The 11614-nt window shown below is 44.5% G+C and overlaps 1 protein-coding gene across 1 annotated transcript in view; it reads left to right on the top strand.

Moving 5' to 3' along the window:
- Positions 1 to 11614, top strand: part of Adcy2 (adenylate cyclase 2) — a 337098-nt gene that overhangs the window by 255717 nt on the left and 69767 nt on the right. The window contains exons 13-15 of the mRNA XM_005356692.2: positions 1988 to 2068; positions 3247 to 3316; positions 6104 to 6201. Coding sequence (XP_005356749.2) covers positions 1988 to 2068; positions 3247 to 3316; positions 6104 to 6201 — 249 coding nt within the window. The remainder of the gene's footprint in view (positions 1 to 1987; positions 2069 to 3246; positions 3317 to 6103; positions 6202 to 11614) is intronic.

Genomic DNA, 11614 nt, shown 5'->3' with positions numbered 1-11614 from the left:
AGAGGTGTTACAGGTGTAGAGGTGTTGTAGGTGTACAGGTGTTATAGGTGTAGAGGTGTTATAGGTGTAGAGGTGTTATAGGTGTAGAGGTGTTATAGGTGTACAGGTGTACAGGTGTTGTAGGTGTACAGGTGTTATAGGTGTATAGGTGTATATGTGTAGAGGTGTTATAGGTGTATAGGTGTCATAGGTGTATAGGTGTATGGGTGTATAGGTGTTATAGGCATATAGGTGTTATAGGTGTACAGGTGTTATAGGTATATAGGTGTTATAGGTGTACAGGTGTTATAGGTGTATAGGTGTTATAGGTGTATAGATGTTATAGGTGTATAGCTGTATAGGTGTTATAGGTGTATTGGTGCCTTGTCCTCTCCATGGTGGAGGTCACACAAATGAGAAATCTGTGTCTACAGCAGGATCATTATGCAGATAGTCAATTGAAATTACTCATCAGAAGCTGTACTTGGTGGTTACTTCACATTGCATTTAACATGGTGAACCCTGTGCAGGCATTATTCACTAGCCCTGAGCAGATTAACAGAGCTAATGCCTTAGCTCAACCGCTCAGGAAATAGGTACATTTGCCTGTGAGCCCCAAGTTAACAGTGCAATTTCCATAGACTTGGCCAGACTGTGAAAAAGAAAACCACCGAAGTAAAGTCCAGAAACTCCAGCCTCATCATGGAATTGGAAAATTTAAAAGAAGGCCTAAGTACATCACTGGGAGCCAGTTAATGAGGGTGCATGTCCCCACCAGGTGATTGCTCAAGACCTTTACTTTAAAAAAATACGCAGAAAGGATGGAGGTGAGACGTGGCGGTAGAACACAGGATGATCCTGCATACGGCACTGTGAGATCCCAGTACCAAACCTAAATAAAATAGGACCAATACCAATCTGCCTTCTACAAATGGATTTGAAGTTGGTAAAATTAAACCTCATAATTGAATTGGCTTGACGTGTATAGTTGGATCACTTCATGACATTTTTGTTTTAGAATGAAATCTGCACTTGACCTTTTAGAGAGTGGCAGAGAGAGACACAAAGTCAAAAAAGTAGAGTGTGGGAATACACACATCACTGTGTCTCACTGATAGTTCTTTAAGATTTAATTACAGATAAACGATAAGTGTGACATGCCATATTTGTTAGTGTTTTTATCTATATATATGGGCAGATAGGACCTTAGAAAAGTGCCAGTGTTGTTCCAGATTAGATCTTCCCATTTAGTTCTGAACCATCTTGATGCATGTGTCTTAAGACAGGCATGACCTCATTTAAACTGGCCAGCAAGGGCCAACCTATGCCTTTAATCTTTCCAGTAGATATTGAACTTTTAAAATAGATGCCAACCTCACCATCTCCTTTATACCATTCTCATGCGAATTATCTACCTCTCAGAGTAGGGCGAGCACTGTTAGTTAGCATAGTTCACTTAGTAACTCTTTTTTATGGCTTAAGGTCACCTTACCCAAGACAAGTGTGGTAATCTTTAAGTCCACAAACAGAAGCAGGCTCTCTGTGGGTGTGACTTTTGCCAACCGCAGAATACTTTCATCTAAGCACAACAATTATACTAAATATATTATATGAAGTGAATCTCTGAAATGTCTAAATAAAGACTAGCTTTGCAAATTCTTGGAAACTGGCCGAGGAATACTTCAAATACAGGAATGACTAACATAGTCAAATTTCTCTAGGGTTATTTCTACAGCCGGTGTGATTTAATCCAACTGGGATTAAGTCGAGAGTTAGGACATCACTTAGGGAAGGAAGAACTTTTTGTATCAAACACCACGTACTCTTGGTGGTGATTTGACAGTTCAGTGAGTGTCACAGAAGAGTAAGTCGACGTGCTTCCCATCATAAGCATTGTGGTCAATATATTCAGTCCCTAGTGTGAATATATGCTTTGTTACCATGAAAACCGGCGTAATATTTACCTTCACACTGACATTCTCACTCGCAATGTTTCCTTTTCGTTTAGAACTAAGTCACAGAAAAAGAGATTTGAAGAAGAACTGAATGAAAGGATGATCCAAGCCATTGATGGGATCAACGCACAGAAGTCAGTGTTTTTATTCTCAATCAGCTTATTCCAAAGTCTAATGTTTTAATGCAATGGAATATTTTCCAAGCGTCTTCAGCCCAACACTGCCATCCTTACAATAGCAAACCCAAATGTCTCATACAATTCATCAGTTTCCCCCAGTGCCCTTCGTAGTAGGTTCTGTTAATAAGATTTCTGTCATGCTATAAAAAAATTAAGTTCTGCCTAAAAACTAGCCACCCAGTTACTTAGCAACAAACAGCATGGCGAGGAGTCACACAGAGAAAGATCTGTGTCGGTTCGTGTACTTTGCTTTTATTTTTTTAAATTACACAATTTCCCCCATACCTCCCTCCAGTTCTCCCCATGTGTCCTCTTGCTCACTCTCTCAAATTCATGGCCTGTATTTATTTGTTGTTACATATTTTAAAGTTAATAATTATGGAGAAACTTAGATTTGTTGTCAAACTCATCTATGTCATAAATGAATCCACTTGTGCCACAGAGGACTTTACTGTGTCATGTAAAGTCACCTATGACACAGGCCCTCATCTATGTTACAGAGAACACTACCTGTGTCATGGGGACTCACCTTCCTCAGCCTCTTCTCCCTTGATCCCCGTAAACAAATTTCTATTCTAATGAATCCAGTCACTATGGAAATCACTGTGGAGGTTGCTGAAAAAGAAAACTAAAGATATGTCCATATATGACCCTATTATGCCATTCCTAGGAATATGCCCAAAGGACCCTTAACTCAACAGATGACAGCAATTCTTGCACATAAATCTTTATTTTTAGCATTTCTCTTGAAAAGTTCATCTGCCATGGTTTTTACTCTTTTGAGATGAGAAAGATGATAATAAAAGGGTTTGTGGTGAATGTCAATGAAGCGCGGACATGAGCTTCTCCTCGGATGGAAACTTTAGTTAGAATTTAATATGACAATTATAATATGTGACTTTCCCCAGAAAAGAAAAATGGCCTTGTGTGACTATGCATGTTACTGTTATTGATCTGGCTGCATGTGTAGCCATTTATAGTATCGGAACTAGTCATTGGCATTATACACCAAAATGATACTCAGTTTGGGAGGATTTACATTCAAGAAAGAACAGTGCTGGTATGTTATTTTTTGTGAGTATCTCCAGATGCTTGCTTGGATGTTTGATGTCTTCTGTCTTTCTCATTTCCAGGCAATGGCTCAAGTCTGAAGACATTCAGAGGATCTCCCTGCTTTTCTATAACAAAAACATAGAGAAAGAAGTAAGCCATGTTTTCTCTTAAAGCTATGATTTCCTTTCTGAAATAGTAGTTTTGATTTCATTCATCAAACTGGGTGGATATTAATATAGTTTTCAATTAAATACTTTACTAATATCTGTCTTTGAAACTTTTATTGAATTTGTTCTTTGATGGTTTCAGACCAGTGATTTCAGACCTATACCTAAGGCATTCTGATTTCTGTACCCCTTAATCCGCACCACCTCTACCTGGGTCAGGACCACCTGGCTTGGCTCTACCTGGGTCAGGACCACCTGGCTTGGCTCTACCTGGGTCAGGACCACCTGGCTTGGCTCTACTACTCCCAGACACTCGTTCGCACCTTTCTTTTTGTCAAATTCTTTCTTTGGCCCTCTGGTAGTTTCTGCACATCTGGTAGTAAATGATGCATGGCTGAAATTCAGAAGGAACAGGGAATGTAATCGCTAATGCTTGACTGTGCTGAGTGTGAAATTTTCTCAGAAAAACTTTTAAAACAGTGGTACTCAACCTTCTGGATATGCCGCAACCCTTTAATACAGTCCTCATGTTGTAGTGACCCCCCCACCATAAAATTAATTTCACTTCTACTTCATAGATGTAATTTTGCTACTGTTATGAAGTGTAATGCAAATATCAGTGTTTTCTGAAGGTCTCAGATGACCCCTGTGAAAGGGATGTTCGGCCCTCAAAGGAGTCAAGGCTCACTGGTTGAGAACCATTGCTTTAACGGGGGGGGGGGGGGGGGAGTCATTCCTAATAAATTGACAGCATCATTCCACAAACTGTTTGAAGGTTGATAGAAGTCTGGAGTTTACATCTAGCTACTGCATTAAGGAAACTAGAAAACTTAAACTTTTAACTTTGCTGCATCTAAATACTTGGGCACCATGACTCTTAATGAGCTGGTTTAGGCTCAGATAAGCAACAGATGTGTGAGACTTTTACAGATTTACAAAGCAATCACCCCCAGGAAGGATGTGTGGTTCTGTTAGGTCACCGGCACCCTGCTCAGCTCTTGTTTGTGTTGATCCAAAGAAAGAGTAGGGTTCAGAGGTCATGTCCATCATCCAAACACAAAGTTACAAGCTCAGGTTGAACAAAATGCTTAGATTAGTGGCAGCATGCTCGACTATTATGAAAACTCTGCCCAGAAGGCTCACATCATTGTTCCATAAAAACAGAAAGAAACCGTCAAACATTAAGTCCTTTCAAAGTCCATGAAAGTTTCCCCGTGTGCCTGATCAAGAAGATCAGTAACATACTCTGTCGGCAGATTGTTGCCCAATTAATACTTATACCGTCTTAACCCCTGAGTGATGCTAGCAGATCCTGAAGACTGTTTATTATTTAACTGTCACGCTGTCCCTTCCTGCTAGAATTCCATCTCTACACAAAGCCCTGAAGACGTTCAAAGATAAAGAAGAACATAATGCATGGGATCTAATCACATTCCGGCAATTATGCTAATGCGGCGCCTTCATCAGCATGCAAATCGTCCTGGCTATTAAGTCACCAAATTCAATAGGAAAGGCATTCTAATAAGGAGAAGGCAATCGTCATTAAGAATGCAGCTTTTGAGTAATTGTGCACACACACACACACACCCATGTGTACACATCTGCAGATGCCAACGCGAAGGCAAATTTCAGAGAACACTGGGATTTTGGCACTTTTCAATCTCTTACTTCTTGGAAAAGGGGAGAGAATACAGCAAGGTGTATGCACAAAGAATTGTCAAGAGACCTAGGGGAGATACGTCTTTCAACCAAAACCTGAATGGCTCAAATCCAAGGACTGCATCCATTTTTTCCTAACTTGGGAAACAGACTAGACCCGTACAGATAACAGAACCTTGGGGTATTTGTAAGAAATCACGGTGCCGGTTCACAAAACTTTGTCTCCCTTAGTTTTGTTATGAGCTTCCTGTGTGGAGGGCTGCCTTCAGTCTTCCTGATGGAGGTCCTAGGGCTTCGTACTAAATGAGTCCCTAAACATCGTTCATCAATATTAATATGAACTCTGCTCTGCAGTTCCTTCAAGCAGAAACAGGGACAGAAGTGGTTTCTGCCTCACTGTGGGTCTGTCATCAAGGTTGGGCATTCAGGACCTAAAGCACTCAGAGTTGTAAATTAGGAACAGATGCTATCACAGCCACCCACCACCATCATCATGGATGCAGTGGTGTCAGGCTTTGTGTTCCTAAGTCAACGGGGAACAATCCTGGAGCAACTAGCATTGCCAGTCTGTCGTCCTGTGTGGTAGACAGGGCCCCTACTGATGGCGCTGGGCAAGAGAAAGGAAGCTCCCTCGGCCAGCCTCAGAACCTCCCACACACCTTGTCTCCTCTCTCCATCCAGCACTTTAAGTAGCATTGAGATAAGCAATGGAGAAAGATACTGACATGCAAGCATTGCATGTGTCTGCCATTTTCTTGGTGCCGTTTAAAAGTGTTACTACTTGGAAAATCATTCCCTTTCCCCCACAGAATGCAGAGTAGGGAGATGGGGCACAGGCATGATCCACTGAGCCCCGCTGGGGTGCTTCCTTCCTTCCTGGCCTGACAAGTGGGTTTCCAGCATGTGCACTCATACACTGCAGCCTGTGTAAGCCTCTCAACGTTCATCTGGATGGAGGACGCCGACTGCCTGAGATGGCAGCCATAACTTGTTTTTGCCGACATCTGCAATTCACAGGCCTCCCCCTGTCCCAATACAGTGAAGCTGCTGTGTGCAGCTCTTCTCCGCAGTATCCATCAACCGTTTCTCACTGTGTCCTTTTCCTCCCCAGTACCGAGCCACTGCTCTGCCGGCGTTCAAGTACTACGTGACCTGTGCCTGCCTCATCTTTCTCTGTATCTTCCTTGTCCAGATTCTTGTGCTGCCAAAGTAAGTCCATAAGCCCATCCGCTTATGTTGTGATAATAATACTGGGTTTCCAATATGGCTGTTCTATTCTAACTTTCATTATAGAATTTTTTTTTTTTTTTTGGTTTTTCGAGACAGGGTTTCTCTGTGGTTTTGGAGCCTATCCTGGAACTAGCTTTTGTGGACCAGGCTGGTCTCGAACTCGCAGAGATCCGCCTGCCTCTGCCTCCCGAGTGCTGGGATTAAAGGCGTGCGCCACCATCGCCCAGCTAGAATTTTTTATAAGTACATTTGACCTTTATTTCTTGATCTTGGTATGATTCTGATGCCCAGTCTAGAAAATTTAGGCTAATGTATTTTATGTACAAAGAGCTCAAATGCAAGGTGTTCCGATTTCTTGCAATACCGGGGACCAAGCCCAGAGCCGCAAGCATGTATGTGCATTGAGTGCTCTACCAATATGCCCAATCCCCAGACCATTCAGTGTCATTTCTAATGTTGTTTATGCCATTGTTGGGGCTGAAGAGCTGGCTTGGTGTGAAAGGGCTTACTGAGCAAGCATGTGGAACTGACTTTGGAGCCCAAACACCCACATTAAATCTCACTCTGGTAGCATGTCCTGCAGCCCCTGCACTAACTGGGAGTGATCCCGGACAAAGGCTTCCTGGGATCTTCAACCTCAGCACTGGTTGTGGGGATCAGAGACAGGTGAATTTTAAGATCTTTTGGTCAGCTATTCTAGCCACAGTGACAAGCTTCAGGTTCAATAGAGACTCTGTCTCAAAATGATAATGTGGAAAGCAGGAGGGGATGGTACCTGGTGTCGACTTCTGGCGTCCACAGCACACATACACAAAAGAGCGCGCATGTGCCTGTGCATATGTGTGCACACACAGTGTCATTGCCAGACAAGAGGGCAACACCTGCTCCTGGCCTGTCTACTCCTCCATTGTTTTGTACATTCTCTGAGTTGTACACCCCTCTTTTGTCTTAAATCTGCCCTCTGTTATACGTCAGGGTACAGGTGGTCGTAAGAGAGAAGGAGACAGAAAATGGGGCATCTGAGCCAAACGGGGAATCTGTCCCATACGTTCAGATGGGTCCATTCAGGCTCCACCCGCTCACGAGAAAGCATCCTATTGAAACTGGGGAGACTTGGTGGCCCATCTCAGAGTTACTAGTCTCGTTAATGAAAGAATTTAAGAGCAGATTCAGAAGAAAGCTTGCAGACAAGTTTATTAGAGTTTGAGAGAGAAAAGGAAGACAGGTAAGCATTAACTCTTGGAGAATTCTTGGAGGAAAATGCTGGGAAAGAAAAAGAGAGAAACCTGTTCCATTTGTAAGGCTTTTGGGGGGGGAGGAAATGTTGGGGGATGGTACTTTAGGGGAAGACTGAGGATGCCCTAATTGCCTGGGCTTTGGCCAGTGTCTGAAAGAGAGAGATGGAGAAAGGGAAAACTTACATTTTCTGAGTAATTCAGAAAATCAGGCAAACTTAACCCAGAACTCTCTGAGTGACTGGCTATACTGAGGGCTGAGCTTCTGAGAAGGAAAAGTATATTATTCACCCATCTCTTTAGTACAGTTAGTCAGACGAAGGGCAGACCATTACTCCTCTGCCTCCTCTAGCACAGCTAGTTGGGTGATTGACAGGCCCAGCTGGATGAACGCGTGTGGTGTTGGTAGCTTAAAATGTTAGGTCTCCATCCACAAAGAGGAACAGATTCCAGTCTCTTGGAAGGGGAATAACCATCCTTAATGAGCACCAACAGAACACCAGTAAAGGTTTCTCTAGAAGTCCTCTATCTAAAGAGGTAGCATCATTTAGGAGCAGTGCTGAAATGGGGATGGGGGACTAGATACAGTCCATGTCCACTGTGAAAACTAGAGGTCCTTCCAGAGCCGTTCAGCAGACAGGGGCAGTGTCTGGACTGGTCACCTCCCCACACGGAGCCAAGGGAGAGTTGCTCAGGGCCCAGATCTCCCTCCTGCTTGTGGGGTCTCTACCCTGAGCTGCCCATCCAGTCTCTATCTGCCGCTCTCACCATCCTGGTTCCTAAAGGACACTCTCTCCCACACTTTCTTAGCATGGCTGCCTTCCAAGACGATGACTCTTGCTTTGTACTGTCAATCAAGTTTTGAGAAACTCATCATTCTTATAATAAATGGATATAGAGGAGATTTTCTGAGATAGGTTTTTCTCTTGTCACTGCCTATTTTGTAGGAGTCAAAAAAAGTCATTTTCAATCTACCGAGATTCAGCGGTGTGCTGCAGTTTATCCTGTGAAGTGCAGCGAGGACTTGTGGGCAGCTGGACTGCTGAGATTGAGTGGCGGCTTTTTTTTCAGACGAAGATGCTTAGCAATTAGAATCAAATGCTGTCTTCCCTTCTATACTGCAAAGGCTTTTGTCCTGGGCGCCAAGCCAACACAATGGCATTTATAGGAGAAATAGCAAGGCAAGGCGTTATTCACGTGTACGGTTCCTCAGCTGTCTCCCCAGTGTTGGAGGGGTTCCCACCAGATTTCCTCTTTTCCCACAAATTAACATCATCAGACGTGAGCCAAAGGCACCCTTCTCTGCTTAAAAAAAAAAAAAAAATCCTCGGTGAAATTTCCCACTGTCAGCTGACCCGCCTTCCGTTGAGATATGCCAACAAATTAAATTCCTTTCTAGTACCAGGCCTGCAGCAGCTGGTACATGAGAGAAATGTTCGTTCTCGACGCAGACTGCCAGAGAGCAGAGGCACGCTGGTGGAATCACGATCACCCAGGGAGCTGGGCCCTCACTGCTACTGTTGAATACCTAAGTTCATTTCCTGCATCTGTCCATTGCGTGAGCCTCTGTGTTAACCCACGTCCTAAGTGACGCAGGGGCTGTCATCCTCTGGAAGGGGCTGGAAACATGAATGTCTGTTTTAAAAACATCCCTAAAGAAGACAAAGACTGAGCAGGGAAAAAAAAAAAAAAAACACTTCATAGTTCTTAGTTTTAAGAAAGGCATTGCAAATAATTCTTAAAAATTCAAAAAAGAAAAAGGTAACATTACATCACCTTGGCATATTGCAGTATTGGTTTTGATTTTCTTCTGTCTTAGTCTGCTACATATTGATGTGCCCAAGGAAAGCCCATTCCCTCATCCCATATTTAACCATTGAACATGAGCCCTGTGGAGTCGGCACAGGCCACCTTTCCTACTGGTGTTGGCAGATGCAAGCCAGGAGGAAGGCTCCTGCAGCCCAGACTCTGGCCCCTGCCTCCCTCGGGAATCATGCTGTATTGCCTTTCTTCCTTCACTGTTCTTTGTAGTAGCCCTGTCTCTTTCTATTTAAATTGTGTTTACTTTGAACTGTTTCAAAGCCATAGCAAAGGACAGAGAGTGATGTCACAACACCGCAGTGTTCACAGCACAGACTTGCAAATGCTGCAGATGGGATCCTTCCTCGGGGCACTGTGTGGACTTAGGTGTGCTTCCTATGCTATCTTTTTAATTGGTGCAGTCTTCCTTCATATGAACGATACTTTGTTCATTTTATATTTTTATTGTATTTGATGACGAGTACTTTCATCTCTTGTCTTGTGCTAAGTGCTACTATCTGGACCCATATCCCTAACTTTTAAAGCATCGCTCAGTTCTTTAATTCTTCTCCTGATTCTGAAGTGTGGACTCTACGGGGAATGCATTCCATTCCCTGCCATTGTGGTCTCATCCCGTGCATGTAGGAAATCTGCCTTCTCTGGGTCCTTCCAGGGCTTTCGTCCCTTCCAATTTCTTAGTATAAATGGGCACCTGTTCCTATGCTCCTAAGTGACAGGTGTGGCCTTTCCTGTCTTTGTTGAGCTGCCTGCTTTCATCCCTATGCCCATTCCTTCCCTTCCAGCCCACAGCTCCTAACTGTACATGGTGTTTCTGATTCCAGCTGCACAGTTTTTCCTTCAGGTTCCACTGCTTTGAATGGTTGTGCTTCTCTTAGATTGGTTCCATACCCATCTTAGATTTATAAAATTTCCATGTGTGTCTACTGGGTTCTCATGAAAATATGACTTTTGAGATATGCAGTTCTGTATTTTGTGTATGGATTTTGAACATTACTTTTACCTGCTGCAACAATATCGCTGCTTTCGTTCTATTACTTATGGCTCATAAACAGATGGATTGCGCCATTTGGTCTGTTGACTATCCCATGGAGGTGTTTCCTTTCACTGTTTCTAATTTAGACATGATTTCATCGCAAGGGCTCCGGCTCACAGTCACCTCATTCATTCTTGGCTATAATGGCATCATCATGAGGTGGGTTTTGATGCCAGGTACCTCTGGGATTCACCTGTTGGAGGTACCACCTTTGGCTACATCCCTAGGTGTAAATGGCTGCAGAGTAAGTCATGGAAATTGCATGTCCGTAGCCTGAAATGAGATTGGGGATCCTGAATATCTATGATGCCTTTTTCCGCTGAGGGTTCTAGAGACGGTATTCTTCTCTTAAGATTTCCAGACCTAGCCCAGCCTGTCTGGGCACTGGGTTGGAATCCTCAGGGCACCCAAGCGGGCGGGAGTTTCTTTGTTCCTATAGCCTGCCTTCACCAAGCAAGGTAGGCTCTTTGTTTGTGAGCTGAGCATCCAGCAGGGACACCTGATCTTTCGGCGCCAGGGGAGCCTACATTGGGGTGAGTGTCTGACCCCGTGGCTGCAGCCCAGGACAGGGAACTCAGAATTTCCTCAACCCCCTATCCTTCCTGGGCTCTCTGCAGGGCCTCTACTCCCTGCATACTGCATCTTTCTTCCTATCTCACCCACCATTCACCCAGAACCCTCCCCACTTCGGCATCACTGTCCCCTTTTGACTCATAGCATCACACAGCCCAGCCTGTCTGGGCACTGGGTCGGAATCCTCGGGGCACCCAAGCGGGCGGGAGTTCCTTTGTTCCTATAGCCTGCCTGCACCAAGCAAGGTAGGCTCTTTGTTTATGAGCTAAGCATCCAGCAAGGAGACCTGATCTTTCGGCGCCAGGGGAGCCGACATTGGGGTGGGTGTCTGACCCCGTGGCTGCAGCACAGGACAGGGAATTCAGAAGTTCCCCATCCCCCTATCCTTCCTGGGCTCTCTGCAGAGCCTCTACTCCCTGCATACTGCATCTTTCTTCCTATCCCACCCACCATTCATCCAGAACCCTCCCCACTTCGGCCTCACTGCCCCTTTCGACTCATAGCATCACACAGCCCAGCCTGTCTGGGCACTGGGTCGGAATCCTCAGGGCACCCAAGCCGACGGGAGTTCCTTTGGCATTGGGGAGAGCCAACATTGGGGAGAGCCATCACTGGGGAGAGCCAGCACTGGGAAGGTACATCAGTAGGCAAGGAGACCCGATCCGGTAAAAGAAGATCCATAAGGGAGCATTTGGAAGAAGAGATGGGCAGACGCCAATGCAAGAATTCA

This window comes from Microtus ochrogaster, chromosome 19 (genome assembly GCF_000317375.1).
Source record: "Microtus ochrogaster isolate Prairie Vole_2 chromosome 19, MicOch1.0, whole genome shotgun sequence".
Taxonomy (NCBI): Eukaryota; Metazoa; Chordata; class Mammalia; order Rodentia; family Cricetidae; genus Microtus; species Microtus ochrogaster.
Note: the sequence above shows the minus strand (reverse complement) of the source record. Positions and strands in the feature narration are given on the sequence as shown.